At 42.8% G+C, this 15632-nt stretch overlaps 1 protein-coding gene across 1 annotated transcript in view; it reads right to left on the bottom strand.

Moving 5' to 3' along the window:
• vac14 (vac14 homolog (S. cerevisiae)) overlaps nt 1-15371 on the bottom strand; it is a 347166-nt gene extending 331795 nt beyond the window's left edge. The window contains exons 1-2 of the mRNA XM_080187225.1: nt 15256-15371; nt 14655-14804 (exon numbers count right to left, since the gene is read on the bottom strand). Coding sequence (XP_080043351.1) covers nt 14655-14758 — 104 coding nt within the window. The 5' untranslated portion in view covers nt 14759-14804; nt 15256-15371. The remainder of the gene's footprint in view (nt 1-14654; nt 14805-15255) is intronic.
• Nucleotides 15372-15632: the final 261 nt, after the last annotated feature.

Raw genomic sequence — 15632 nt, 5'->3', positions numbered from 1 at the left:
CAGCAACCTCTGCAAGACATGCCGGATCATCGACATGGATGACATCATCACACGGGAGAATACCATCCACCAGGTACACGGTACATACTTTTGCAACTCAGCCAACGTTGTCTACCTGATACGTTGCAAGAAAGGATGTCCCGAAGCATGGTACATTGGGGAGACCACGCGGACGCTACGACAACGGATGAATGAACATCACTCGACAATCACCAGGCAAGACTGTTCCCTTCCTGTTGGCGAATACTTCAGTGGTCACGGGCATTTGGCCTCTGATCTTCGAGTAAGCATTCTCCAAAGCGGCCTTCACCACACACGACAGCACAGGGTCGCTGAGCAGAGACTGATAGCCAAGTTCCACAAACATGAGGACGGTCTCAACAAGGATCCTGGGTTCATGTCACACTATCTGTAACCCCCATGACTTGCCTGGGTTTGCAAAACCTCACTTACTGTACTGTCTGGAGACAATACACATCTCTTTAACCTGTGCTCAGTGCTCCTTCCAATCACATTGTTGGCCACTTTAAGACTTGAATAGTAGGTTAGGTGTAAAGATACACATTCTAATCCGTAATCTGTAAACTGTCTGTGCTGTTATATGCACTCTGAGGCCAGAACTCTCAATTCACCTGACGAAGAGGGAAACCTCGAAAGCTTGTGTGTTTACTATCAAATAAATCGGTTGGACTTAAACCTGGTGTTGTCAGACGTCTTATTATGTTGAAGACACAGACTCTACATCTTTAACATTAAGCTTAATACCCACTGGTATTTATAAAGGTGGGTTTTGGCGCTCTGTTCTATGAAACTGTTGTCTTGCGGAATGAAGAATTTTTCTGCCACTTTTTCATCTAAAACTGGTGCTTCAAAATATAAACTCTCACTACTGGAGACACTCAATCAGCTCTTCGCTGAGCTATGATCTTAAACATGAGGAGGTACACAGTGCAGTTCTCCACATGAGGGGAAGAAAAAGGCTCTTCCACACCTTCCAGATCAAGCAGCATTGGGAACAGGCACTCTGCTTCACTGGACCATAGCTATCAGTACAGCAGCGAAGGTGCAATTTTTAAAAATTCATTTATGGCATGTGGTGACGCTAGCCGGGCCAACATTTATTGCTCATCCCTAAGGGCATTTAAGAGTCAACCACATTGCTCTGGGTCTGGAGTCACCTGCAGGCCAGACCAGGTAAGGATGACAGCTTTCCTTCCCTAAGGCACATTAGTGAACCAGATGGGTTTTTTCAATAATGATTTTGTGGCCATAATCAGTAGATTTTTAATTCCAGATTTTTATTGATTTAAATTTCACCATCTACTCTGGTGAGACTTGAATCCAGGTCCCCAGAGCAATACCCTGGGTCTCTGGATTACTGGTTTAGTGACAATGCCACTGAACTACTGCCTCCCCTTGCTGGATTTAATTAAGTGGATATTTGAAGGAAAGTTTGGGTTTTAATGCAGATGGACTGACAGTCACAAGTAACTGTTGTAAAGCATTCATGAGTACATCATTATTCAGTTGATCATTATCCAGGTTTTCCACATAATTGTTATGTAAAAGGGAAACAAATTTGAAAATGCTGAACAAGTTTCTAACTGTTCTTGTTCTAATTGATTAGTGAACTGAGAGATCTCAATTTCACCAGTTATTGAAAAAGCATGACTGCTGATTTTGTTTGAAGCAGAGAACACTATTCTGTCAGCAAACATAGACAAGATTGACAAAGGGAATCCTTCAGGCGGAGTCTAAACCCTGAAACCAAACGTGCACTCCTTCTCTGACACATCCCAGCTACTAATTGCTGCAATTCCATCAATTCCAATGTAATTAACACATTTAAACTATCTGGAGACATGCTTTATGTTGCTACTGTACTTGGTAAAATGTGATAATCTAACTGTATTGCTGGACAATTGCCACTAAAACGTTATTATACATTAATGAAGTCCAAGTGTGAACACTGTTGGTGCAGGTGGCTATAAACATAGGAATAACACCTCAGGTAAATGGAATAACATTTACAGATTTTGACAATTTTATGACATTTAAACTTTTGTGCTGAATTTTATGTCTGAAATATTTGTGATCTGTAGGGTACAAAGAAAGATAGTAGGGAAGATGCTTATGGTCCCAAATGGATACATTTGGGATAATTGAAGGGGTTTGGTACTTGGGTGTACTAACTGAAGATGAGGGGAAAGTGAGGGTCTGAAAGATTTGGGGAAAAGGGGCAGTGATGCATAGAGGAAATAGATGCTGCAAACTCTTCCTCTTCCCTTAGAACTGTATAACTTCAGGGCTTTGTGCTTGTAATGGAGAGAAGCCTGCTTTCTGTGTTATCTAGTTTCGAGGTCTTTGCCTTTGTGTGGGGAAGAAAGGTTGTTTGTTCATGCTGCAGACCAGGGAGAGAATGCAGCTGCCATTCAGCCCTGCCCTGCAATCTCAAGAGACTTCCAGGGACTTTGTGACTATCTGGTAGGTTGCAGGGGACAGAGAGGAGGAGTAATGTTTACAGAAAAATGTTTTAAAAAAACAGAATTTTAAGATATAATAATTAAATCTGCTTTGTCAGACTGTGGGAATACATAGCAATTCAGTTTACTAAGAAATATATTCTATTTACAAACCATCAAGTTAAACTCCAGGGATGTAATCCAGCCTAAGACTCAAATGTTTCACTGGAGGGATGCTATCTTTTAGATGAGACATTAAATCTAGGCCCCAGTTTTCCCACCCAGGTGAATGCAAAAGATTCCATGACACAATTCAAAGAGAAGGGGAGTTTCCCCTGGTTTCCTGGCAAACATTTATTCCTCAACCAGTGACAAGACTTCAGAAACTACTTCACTGGCTCTGAAGAGCTTTGAGATGTCCTGAAGTTGTGCAGTTTAGAAGAGTGAGGGGGGAGCTCATAGAAACTTATAAAATTCTAACAAGATTAGACAGGGTAGATTCAGAAAGAATCCCCCAATGGTGGGGAAGTCCAGAACTAGGGGTGATAGTTTGAGGATAAGGGATAACCCTTTTGGAACTGAGATGAGGAGAAGTTTCTTCACCCAGAGGGTGGGTATGTGCTACCACAAAAGTTCAGGCTGAAATGTTGTCTGATTTCAAGAAGAAATTAGATATGGTTCTTTGGGTAAAGGGATCAAGAGATATTTGTAAGGGGCGGGGAGTGGGGGGGGGGGAAAGCAGCATATTGAATTTGATGATCAGCCATGATTATAATGGAAGGTGATGCAGACTCCAAGACCTAATGCACACTCCTGTTTCTAGCTTCTATGTTTCTATGAAAGGCACTGTAGAAATGCACTTAAATAACAGCCGATAGCACAAATGAATATCAAAGCTAAGCGATAGTGAGACCAAATCTAGTTCCATATACTACTATCTACATATACAGAAAAGGAAAACATTTACAGAGCTTTGGGGAAAAAAAGGAAGAGAATGAGACAAATAGGAAAACCACCCAGGCTTCAAACACCTGATGGTTATGCAGTAATGCATCATAGAACAACTCCAGATGGGTGCCCTGCAAGGACAGCATCAGGTTCAGCTGTCATCTCCCATTCCCCTCCCCACAGTCACACACCATGAACCTTCTGTCTGCAGGCTCAATTCAACATTAAGCCACAGGGAGTGACACCATTAAAGCAGGAATTTTGTTTTAAAGTTATTTTCTTCAACTTTACATCCCTGAAGAATCCCAGTTGACATGTGAGCCATGAATCACTCAAGTCAAACAGCAATATCCTGTAAAAAAGCTCCTCTCCCAACAGGGAATAATATCATGGCGCTTTCATTTGTACATCTACGATATAGGAAATGAGGGCATGATTAATTCAAGATACTTCAATATTTCATCAATGTACACATTGTGTAATCAGTACCTTAAGTAACTCCCCCACCAACTAGTTAGTAACAGATGTGTAACTTACAATACTTCAGCGTAACATTGAAGATCTTATTCTTGGTGCTGGTTTCCTTTGCATTGTGGTGAAGAACTTGCGCACTGGGTCCTTACGTTTACAATGCACAAAAACTACTTCCCTTACCCCAGCTACAGAACAGTAAACCTGAGGGTCTCTGGTCCCATTGTTAACCTGCTGCCACTGCACAGCCCACATGCAGGCAACCTGGTCTATGATTATCAGGAAAGGAGGTGCTAGTACAGGAGACGGCTGTCATAATAAACAAAAAACTGTCACACTGGTGCCACTGCAGGGCACAGGGTCTCAACCTGAGACTTGCAAAGACAGATTGGCCTATTTCTGGAGTTGAGAATCCTGCACACTCAGTGGATAGCATTCCAAGGTCAGATCCTTTCTACATTTACTGAGTTAATCAAAATATTGCAGAAGGTGGCAATTCAGCATTTGGTGTGTGCGCTATTTCAAACAGGAATCCCGTTAGTTCCAGTCCTCCATTCTTTCGCATTGCCCCACAGTTTTTTTTCTGCAAGCGTTTATTCAATTCCCTTTCGAAGGCCACTCCTGAATGTGTATCTACCACACTATCAGGCAGTGTATTCCAAATCCTAATCTCTCAGTGCAAAAAAAAGTCTTCCTTCACTTTGCCTCTGATTATTTGTCAAACACTTTAAATCTGGCTCTCCTGTCAGCCTTGGAAACAACGTTTCTTTATCTACACTATTTAAATTTAGCCTTCTCCATTTTGAGGAGAAAGTACCTAATTTTTGGTGCCGAAAAATTACTGGAGTCACAGCACTGACTATGTTTTGGTAACTAAATAGAAGGAAAGCCACTATCTCAGAGGATTTTACACCATTTAACTGGACTACACCTGGTTCAAGAATTCCCCACAGCAACACTCCACAAAGCAGCCAAATAAGAAGAGTATACAGCATTGAGTGGGATTGGTTTCCAGTGAAGCTGGAAGCAATAGCCTGACTCTCTGGCTGACTTGCAGCTGTGTACAGTTGTGAAGGGAGAAGAATTGAAGCTTTAATCATCAATATGAATCATGCTTCACTGCGAGCACTGAAACAAATCAATTCAAGGGCAAGCTTATTTTGTCAGCTTGGCTATTTGACATAGCAAGGCTGGCGATGGTCGGCTAATCAAATAGCACACGACTGTGAATCAACCTGTAAATTAAACAACATCTGCCTTTCGGAATGATCAATATGAAAACAGAAGCTATTGGAACTGCACAATATCTGAAGATAGAATTTACAGCACAGAATAGGCCGTCAAGCCCAAGTGATCTACACCTGTGTTTATGCTTCTCTACTACTTCCTTCCTTACCAAAAATCAAAATTGGGCAATTCAGGAGTGCATTCGGGAAGTGCAACTTCACTTTCATGTTTGTTGATCATCATAGTGGGTTAGATCTCAAACAATGACAATACAGAGTACAGGAATGAGATAAAGAATCTGGTGACTTGGTGTCATGACAATAATCTCTCCCTCAATGCCAAAAACAAAGGAGATAATCATCGACTTCAGGAAGCATAGTGGAGGACATGCCTGTGTCAGGGGGACAAAGTGGAAATGGTTGAGAGCTTCAAGTTTTCAAGTGTCTAGTTCACCGACAACCTGTTCTGGACTGCTCCCTCTGTGTGGACACTATAGTTAAGAAAACTCACCAACGCCTCTACTTTCTCAGGAAGTTAAGGAAATGTGGCATGTCCACTGTGACTCCCACTAGTTTTTACAGATGCACCATAGAAAGCATTCTTTCTGGTTGTATCACAACTTGGTATGGTTCCTGCTTTGCCCAAGACCACAAGAAACTACAAAGGGTCATGAACCATCCATCATGGAAACCACTGTAGACTTGGTCTACATTTTCCGCTGCCTCGGAAAAGCAGCTAGCATAATCAAAGACCCCACGCATCCTGGATGTAATCTCTTCCACCTTCTTTCATCAGGAAAAAGATATAAAAATCTGAGGACACGTATCAACCAACTCAAGAACAGCTTCTTCCCTGCTGCCAACAGGCTTTGCATTAAGTTGATCTTTCTCTATATCCTTGCTATGACTGTAACACTACATTCTGCACTTTCTCCCTTCCTTCTCTACGGGCAATATGCTTTGTCTGTATAGCGCACAAGAAACAATACTTTTCACTGTATACTAAAAAATCAAATCAAGAAGTATTTTTTTCTCCCACACAGAATAAATCTGGAATTCTCTCCCCAAAAAGCAGTGGATACAGGGAGACAATTGGAGCTTTTAAGATAAAGATCAATAGTTCTTTTGTCGGGTAAGAATCTTAAATCAAGCATGTGGAGCCAAAGCAGATCAAACTGAGTGGCAGAAAAGGCTTGTGGGGCTGAATGGCCTATGTCTGATCTTTGCATCATTGAATTCCTTTTACCTGCCCATCCATTTGAAGGCCAGCAGCATTCACATGGCTTTGGAACAAAGGCCTTAGTCAAACAAGCAGCAGCAGTATTGCTGTTATCCTGGTGTTCACCAGACATATACAATGAAGAGGCAATGTGAGAGAGTCAGAATGGGAAAGTGGTAATAAGAGATGTGAGTGAAGGTGGGAGGAGAGGTGGTGGGGAGCAGAAGTAACAAAACGGATTTCAATAAGCAATGTTGTAGCACTTATTGTATGAGACTTTTATACTAATTAATTACAGGATTTTTATTTAGTCTTGCAGTGCTCTCTGTTCATAATCTCTTTTCCCAGCTCTTCAGCTTAAAACACGTGGTAACTGTTGGAACAGAAAGGCAGGAAGCCACAGGTATGAGATGCAATAAAAGGCAGCCAGCCCACTCCCAACATTCTTCTGATTGACTTAATTTCCATCCCCATCCTCAACTCAGCATTGATTTGCCGGAAGCAAATTATGTTTCAGATGGTCAATATTTCCAGTTGTGGGCATTGAGAAAGTGCAGGGTTTGATCACACTGCAATGTCCGTGCTAGGTTCACAATGTTTTGTTTCACCAACTCTAAGCTTGTGCATTCATCAGTGCCCGATGCCTCCAACAGACTGGTCCAAAGCTCAGGAATTCCTTCCTCTCAATCCTCAATAAATACACTCGTTTAAAACCTTTCCATTGCCTGAGTTTTGAAATTATCCATCCTAATACCTTCTCTGATTCAGTTTGAAATGTTGGCTGATAACGTCCTGTGAGCACCTTCAGTTGCTTTTTTATGTGAAAGATGCTAAATAGCTACAACTTTTTTTGACTCTGATCATTGATAAGTTTATGTTGCTTCAGGGAGATTCTGTGGCTTTGCAGCATATAAATGATTTACTGTCATCATGTATACAAATCCCCATAAAACCCTTGTTTGGGTTAATGAAAACAAGAGGTTTAACAAAGTGTACAATATATCAGTAAGGGGAGGTGGGCCCTGATCAATATTTTCTTTTCCACACTTCATTAAATGAATTGAAATATCATATTGGGCAACCCTGATCATAGAATCCCCCAGTGCAGGAGGTGGCTGCCATTCGGCTCATCGAACATGCATCAACCCGCTGACACAGCATCTTATCCAGGCCCAGTGCCACCCTAACCTTGTAACACCATGCATTTATCCGTCTAACTCCTGGGATACTATGGGACAATTTAGCATGGCGAATCCACCTAACCTGAACATCTTTGGACTGAGGGGGGAAACCGGAGCACCTGGAAGAAATCCATGGGGAGAACATGCAAACTCTGCAGTCACCAAAGGCTGAAATTGAACCTGGGTCGCTGGAACTGTGGGTCAGCAGTGCTAACCACCGTGCTGCCATCTTGAGGCTATTGCAGCTTTAGTGTCACCTTGGCAAATGTGCATTCTATCCGAGGTCAATATACGTTTCCTGAGCAATGGTATTCAGAATTGCACAACTGAAACATCACTTCCTCATTTTTGTACTCAGTTGCTTTTGCTACAAGTGCCAAATTCAAGTTGTCGGAATAGCTACAATGAAAGGTTCAAAAGTTCAGCAGTCTTCACTGAAAGCGAGAGTTACGATAGAAGAACCCAATGTTGTCAAACGGGTAAATATTAAATGACGGCATCCACTAATTGGTGTCATTTTTAACAAAAAGGGACATTGATCAAGGGATCATTCACTTGAAGAACGTGGGTAAAGGTCAGATCTTCAAATGTAGAACATCTTATTGCAATGACTGAGAGCAATTAAAAGGCAGCTGGATAAGTATTGGACAGATTATACTGGGGAAGGACAGGGCAGATAGCTCCAGTGTGGTAGTTGGTAGCTGCATGCGTGTATTGTGTCAGATAGCTTCCTCATGTGCAACATGATTCTAAGGTGATGAAGCAAGGTGTAACACTCCAATCACTGTTCCAGCATCAAAGTGGATTTTCCCACTTTCTCTGATTCAGCATCACAGTGACCTAAGACAACTGAAACATTTCTAAACTGACAGCTTTAAGGAAGATGTTTTCCTTAACCCACAAGACACATTGACTACTGTGGAAAATATAAGCACGGAAAGTGACAGAATGACAACACAATCCTCTGCAAATAGGCTCATAATTTCACCATAAATCAGGACTAAACAGATGGATTATTCAAATATATCCCCAGACAGCTGTTAAAAAAAATCCCAGAAATTTGTCATAATAGAATGGGACTGAATTCACAGTAAGTGAAACTGCTCACAGTCATTTAAATAAAAGTAAAATACTGTGGATGCTGGAATCTGAAACAAAAACAGAAAATGCTGGAAAAATCTCAGTAGCTCTGACGTTTGGAGTCTGATGACCCTTTGTCAGAGGTGAGGGCAAAGAGAGTTAGTGAAGATTTGTACTATGAGGGCGGGAGTGGGGGGAATGGGACAAAGGGAATGTAAATGAGGATACAGAAGGCTGTCACAGTCATTGCTGGCTGAACTCAAGTGAATTCCAAACATTTTCTGCAGCAAAAGGTAAACATGGATTTACTCCGGTTGCTCCAGTTTCCTCCCACAGTCCAAAGGTGTGTGGGTTAGGTTGGTTGGCCATGCTAAATTGACCCTAGTGTTCAGGGGATTAGCAGGGTAAATACGTGGGTTTACAGGAATAGGGTCTGGGTGGGCTTGTGGTCAGTGCAGACTCAATGGGCTGAACAGGTTACTTCTGCACAGTAGAGATTTATGATTGTATCGACTTGAAATCAGAGAATTCAATAAAAAGAATCAAAGGAATCTTGAACTCTGACCTAAATACAGGCAAATAAACGGAAGTCAGATTTCTTAAAGGCAAATTGCACTTAAACTTGATCATGTTCTCTGCTGAAGTAACAAAGGGTTGAAGAGGGTAGTACAATTGATGCTGTGCATTTGGACTTTCAAAAGGCATGCAGTTGTCTTGAAAACCAAACTGAAATCCATCAGCAGTGACAGTATGGATACAATATTGACAATGGAACAGAAAGCAGAGAGTCATGGTGAACAGCTACATTCCCAGACAAGGAGAGAAGTATACAGTGGTGGTCCCCAGGGATTAGTATTAGGACCACAGCCTTTAAAGATATATGTTAAAGATCTGGACTTGGGCAAGTTTGCAGATGTCTCAAAAACTCTCATGTACTAAAAAAAGGGAGAGAAATGCAGGAGAATACTGATTGGTAAAATGGACAGATGAAATTTAAAGCACAGGTCTCAGCTGCACTGTTGTGTTGAATTCTAGACACCGCATTTTCAGAAGGATGTCAGGGACTCATTAGGGAACAGCAGTGCACAGAAAAAAGTCATTCAGTGCACCAAACCTTCATCAATTGGTGCATGAGCACACGAGAGATGAGGAGTGACCAAGTGCACACGCATGAGCAAAAGGTACAGAGGAAGCACAATAGTGTCAAAAGTAGCTTAATAGCCACCCATGTTATCCCTTTCTAATCTATCTCCATTGTCTGCCATAGAATGTGTTCCAAGATGCACCTTTACACCAGCAGTAATATGCAAAAAACACATATTGGTGTACTACAGGACAGTCAGACAGGAATTACAGGAAGGTGTTTCTATAGAGTATTTCATGATCGTAAGAAGTTCAGGAATGTTTTATGGCCAATGATGATGTTTTGAAGTGCAGTGACTGTTGGAATGTTATATGTAGCACAAGATACCCTTCAGGCACTTTACCACATCTGCAAAAGTCTAAAGTGCATCACAACACAGTACACTCCCCTTGATCTATACTATCGGTACCCACTTCATTCAGTTTTAGTGTCAGTCGTGACTCCGAGAAATAGCTCTCTTGCCCTAGTCAGAAGGTTTCGCGTTCAAATCCCACTCCGGAGACTTGAACACAACCTATGTAAAAGCTTCATTATAGTACAGAGTGAGTGCTGCACTGTTTGAGCTGCAGCCTTTCTAGCCAAAGTAATAGCATTATTTTAAAGATGGTTACAGGAGTTCTCCCTAGTGTGAGGGGCAATATTTATCTCTTAACCAATGTTAGTGCACTGATATTTAAGAAAGCTTTGCATGCGCAATTGGCTGTTGCCACATTGCAAAGATGACTACATTTCAGAAGCACAGTATTTCAGTGATTCTGAAGTGCTTTGAAGTTGTGAAAGGATCTTACGCAAGTCTTTTCAACAGGGCAGACACACTGGTATTTCATTGTGACCTCACTACCAGGTTTGGCTTTAATGCACGAATGGATTTCACAAGAAGTGTCTTGCTTACAATAAATCAGGCTATAGTCAGAACTATTACTCACATAAGGCAATTATGTATTATGCATTATTTCACTATTCTGTAAGTTTGGGCTTACACTAGCTTGTATTTAAGGCCAGGAAGTTTAAGAGCTATAAGCAATCATAGCCTAAGGTCACACCTGCAGCTATATGTTGGCAGAGATCAGGATGATGCAAGACCAGAAACACTGATGGATGTTGCCCCTCTGTCTACCCAGGGACACTGTAAGCTGTCATATTGTCCCAGTAGAAGACCCAATGTACTAAGCACAGACTGGTGACTGAACCTGCAATCTTACTGGACTGTGGCTCAAAATGAGAGAGTGATAAAAGCTACAGAGATAGTTCCCTACCTTCAGATATCTTTTCTTTGGATTCAAGCCAGAGTTAAACAAAAACAAAAGTAGTAAGCCATTCAAAGTACAGTGACTGACAAATCTCTAAAGGTTGTAACATGAGAACTGAACAACAAGGACATCAGTATTCACTGGAGGACATGATTCAGGAAGTTAGGCTGTGGTTAAAATAATAAACTAAATGGGAAGTTCAAGTCGGTTGAACTGGTCGACAGTCAAATGTTTAAGGAAGTAAGCTCAGAATCACCCACGTCCTATACTGGTAGGGAGATGGATCCTATTACAGTTCTCCCAATCTGACAGGAAATTTTTAATGTTATGATCATGGCACTAACTCATAACTACAGTAAACTTCCAAAAAATGGCTGCCCCCTCTACTACTCCTGAGCAGTAATTCTTGTGCAGTCCAGTAAAATGACAAAGGCATGGATGCCTTCCCTTTAAAACCCCACTGATTCAACAGGAAGGTAGATCAGAAGGGGCAGTCTGCGCTACCTACTGTTCAATCAGATCACAGCTAATCTATCTTAATTCCATTTTCCTGCCTTGCCTCCATAATTCACCTTTAGTTTTAATGGATCTGCAGCCTTTTAAGGGCAGAACATCCTTTCCTTGCGAGAAGCCTTTTGTGGAATTGGGTGTGTATGTTCCAGTGCGGTAGGACTCCTCTGCGCAGCCTCCAGGCTGCTGACATATCTACGATGAGCTTACAGACAAGTCTCATCAGGGTAAGGAGAGCACTTCCATCGCCACAACAGAATGGTGCCAATGGAGCTAAAACATTAAAAGTTTTAAAAAGTAGCTTTTTTTGCCCCCCTCCCCCCCCCCCATACTCCAGCACCCTGAATTGCAGAGTCAATTGTTGGGCTTTCTCAATTCAAAACATGAAATGGCTGCTGTTACCAAAACAAAGCATCCCTGGCATCGCCAGAGGAAATAATTTGGCTGCCACACTCCTTTCATTGGCATGTTGCTGAAATACACTACTGGAGAAGGATAGCAATACTGAAGGTTGCCAGCAAGAGGCCTAATGGTAGGGATATGCAGTACAGCACAAACTCGGCAAATTCCCCACCACAGAAATTACAAGATGGCAGATCCGTCTGGCCCAATACCAGCAATATCCTCCCAAAATACAGTCAAACAGACCTGAACTCACCCCAAACTGTCCACATCTACCAGATTAGCTCTAATATATCCAAGTCTTATGTCTGCTCTCCTAACCCTTATATCTGGAGCCCTCAACCTTTTTCAGTCCAATGACAAATGATATACAAATAAAAAAATGCACCCTTTGTTTAAACAAACCAGAACAGGGAATCAAAGCAATCCCAACTCTGTTGACTCTGAAAACATCTGGGGACCAATGCCACGTGTAATATCTACAAAATGCACAAGGACGGCAAACGCATGGGAATAACCCATAATAGAGTGGATCGAAGACTAGTAAGGGCAACTATGTGGGCATGAAAGCCAAGCTAAGTGAACTGAGTTGGGTGACTAGGCTAGGGGACAGATCAATAGAGAGACTGTAGCAGACATTTATGGGGATATCTCACAATAAATATATTCTTACTAATAATAAGAAATTCTAAAGGGAGGAGACGCCATCGGTGGTTAACTAAAGTCGCTCAGAAAAACATCAAACTTAAGGAAAAAAACGTAACTGCGCAAAGATGAATGGCAGACCAGATAATTGGTGAGAATATACAGAACAGCAGCGAATGACTAAAAGGTTAATCAGGAAGGTGGCTAAATGTTTGGTTAGAGATAGTTTTAACAAGCATCTTGAAGGAGAAAAGCGAGATGGAGAGACTCAGGGGGTTAGGTGGGAAGTTTCGTAGTTTGGAACCCAGATAGCTGAAAGCACAGCCACCAGTGGAGGAGCAATTATAATCAGGAATGCTCATGAAACCAGAATTTGCAGAGCACAAAGTTCTCGGTGGATTGAAAGAATGGAGAAGATTACAGTGGTAGGGAGGGGAAAGGCCATGGAGAGATTTGAAATTAAAGATTGGAAGTATTACTTGACCAGAAGGCACTATGACTTTGCAAGCATAGGAGTGATTGGCAAACCAGACTTGGTGCAAGTTAGAAGGCTGCAGCAAAGTTTTATGTGATCTTGCAATTAGGCAGAAGATGAGAAGCAGACCAGCAGTGTATCAGAATAGTAGAGTCTTGAAGTAACAAAGGGAAAGATGAGTAGATAATGATGAGGTGGAGGTTTGAGAGTTGGGCAACTTTAGGTGGTGTAACTGGGTGGTCTTAATCATGTGCATGCAGATGTGCGGCAGGGAGCTCATACTGGGGTCAAACATAACGTCATGATGGTGAAGAATTAGAATCAGCTTCAGTGTTGCCAAGGCAAGAGATGGAGTCAGTGGCCACGAAACAAAGCTTATTATGGGGACTAAAGATGATGGCTTCAGTCTTCACAGAATGTAGTTTCTGCTAATCTGGTACTAGATGTCAAATAAGCAGTCCGACAAAGACAGGGGCAGGGGTCAAGAAAGGTGGAGGAGAGAAGGGGCTGGGTACTATCAGCACAAATTGGAAAATCAATGCCATATTTTTGATGACATCACTAAGGGGCAGCATTTAAATGAGATAGAAGAAAACCTGATAGATCCTTGAGAGGACACCAGAAGTACTGGCTTGGGAGAAGAAGGAGAAACTATTGCTGATTATTCTCTGTCTACAATTAGATAGATAAGGTTGAGAGCAGTCCTGCCCAGCTGGATGGACAGCTCTTCAGGAGGATGCTGTGTCAGAAACTGTGGACAATTTGAGAAGGACGAGGAGGGAAAGTTTACCCTTATCCCAGTAAAATTGGTCGCAATTTGTGATTTTAGTTAGAAACATAAAAGGATGGAAACCTGTTTGGAGTGTTTCAAACATGAACTTGCAATAAAGGTGGCCATGAATTTGGGAGCTAACACCACGTTCAAGAGATTTGGAGAAGAATGGGATGTTTGAGATGGGGTTGTGACTTGCAAGGACTATGAAGTTCTAGGATGGTTGTTTGCAGAAAGGTGCTGGCAACAGATCTGGAGGAAGGAGGAAGACAGATCAATATTAACTGTTAACATTATATCTGGAGGAGAAATGGGTTTCATTCACAAGATGAACTCAGAAGACATGACGGGAGGAGGGAAAGAAACTAGATGAAAATACAAATTCTAAGTTAAAACAAAGGGAAATCTTAGAGGAAGGTAGGAACAGTGGGATATGGGAAGGGAGGAAAGCAGCTGAACATTCAATCTCAATCTTCAGAATAAAGTATACAGACTCATTAGACTTATTGTTGGAGCTAAGGATAGAGGCGTCAGGGAGGGTAGTTTATGAAGATGGTTAGATGGTGGCAAGAAGCAAGATGATATCTCAACTTTCAAGAATGATTTTTGTATAGGGGTTAGCTGTAGTGATGGAGTGCAGGGTCCAATAATACTTCAAGTAGTCTAGCTAGATGCAGTTAGCCAGTCATTCACCAAAGTCTGCATCCCCAGCACTCAACAAGCAGAAATAAATACCAGGAGGACTGATAAAGGTGGAAAATAGTGATGGTTCTAAAACTGTTGTATAAGTTAACCTGACTCTGGCAATTGCATGACCGTGTTTTGTAAATATTATCTGTTCAAAACCCAAAGCAGCAAGCTGAGCTTACTTTTCAATCTCCAGGGCCGCCACTTTCCTTTTCTCATACAGCTTGTCATTGAGAGCCCGTACAATGTTGGAGGTGAGGGGAGCAAAATCCTTCTCGGTGTTCATCTTGTCAACTTAAAACTCTTGGATGTCTGATCTTGCTAGTCACAAGCTGAGAAGAGAGAGAAAAAATTAATGGCAGAGAAGAGAAATAGAGGACAGACAAAAACAGAGAGGAAGTCCAGTCGATGGGTATGAGACAGAGGGGGAGAGGCTTGAAGGGAGGCAGACAGGTGGGACAGAGCAAGAAATAAGTGACAGCCAGATGTGAGAGATAATAGGAAAGGAATGAGAGAAAACATCAGGAACATAAAGAGGACAGGTAACTGCGGAAGAAGAGTGGACGGGGAGTCAGAGGGAGACGGGGGGAGGGGACGAGCTGACGAGCGGGAGGCGGCAATCAGGAGTCTGTCTCTCCTTTCAGGCTCTGAGTCGGTTCATGAGCGACTCGACAGCGAGGCCTCGGCTCCATCCTGCTGCCCAGTGAGAGTGAGCCCAGCCCGGGTCCCGGCCGCTCCCTGTTCCAGTCTCTATCCCTGTCTCTGTGTGTATGTGTGTCTCACCCTGTCTCTCTATCCCAGTCCCAGACGCCGGCTCTGCTGCTCCTCTCCCGGTAAACGCTAAGCCGCCATATTGAACTGATCACATGACTCAGACAGCCCCGAGCAGCTGAGCTTGAACGCTGCGAACTCAGAGAAAAGCAATCGACTGCCGCCTCGCCGGGAGCAGGGGGGCCGGGCCGGGGGCGGGAGGGGCAGCGGGGGCGGGGCCTGGAGAGCGGGCGGAGCTTAGTGGATGGGCGGGGCCAGAGTGCAGGGACCAGGAAGTGGGCGGGGCCTGGGTAGTGGGCGGGGTCAGAGAGTGGGGACCTGAGAGTGGGCGGGGCCAGAGGGTGGGAACCAGGGAGTGGGCGGGGCCTGGGGAAGTAAGGGGTGCCTGG

This window comes from Carcharhinus amblyrhynchos, chromosome 4, assembly GCF_965287045.1.
Source record: "Carcharhinus amblyrhynchos chromosome 4, sCarAmb.v2.hapA, whole genome shotgun sequence".
In the NCBI taxonomy this organism is placed as follows: Eukaryota; Metazoa; Chordata; class Chondrichthyes; order Carcharhiniformes; family Carcharhinidae; genus Carcharhinus; species Carcharhinus amblyrhynchos.
This window is presented reverse-complemented; position numbering and strand designations above follow the sequence as displayed.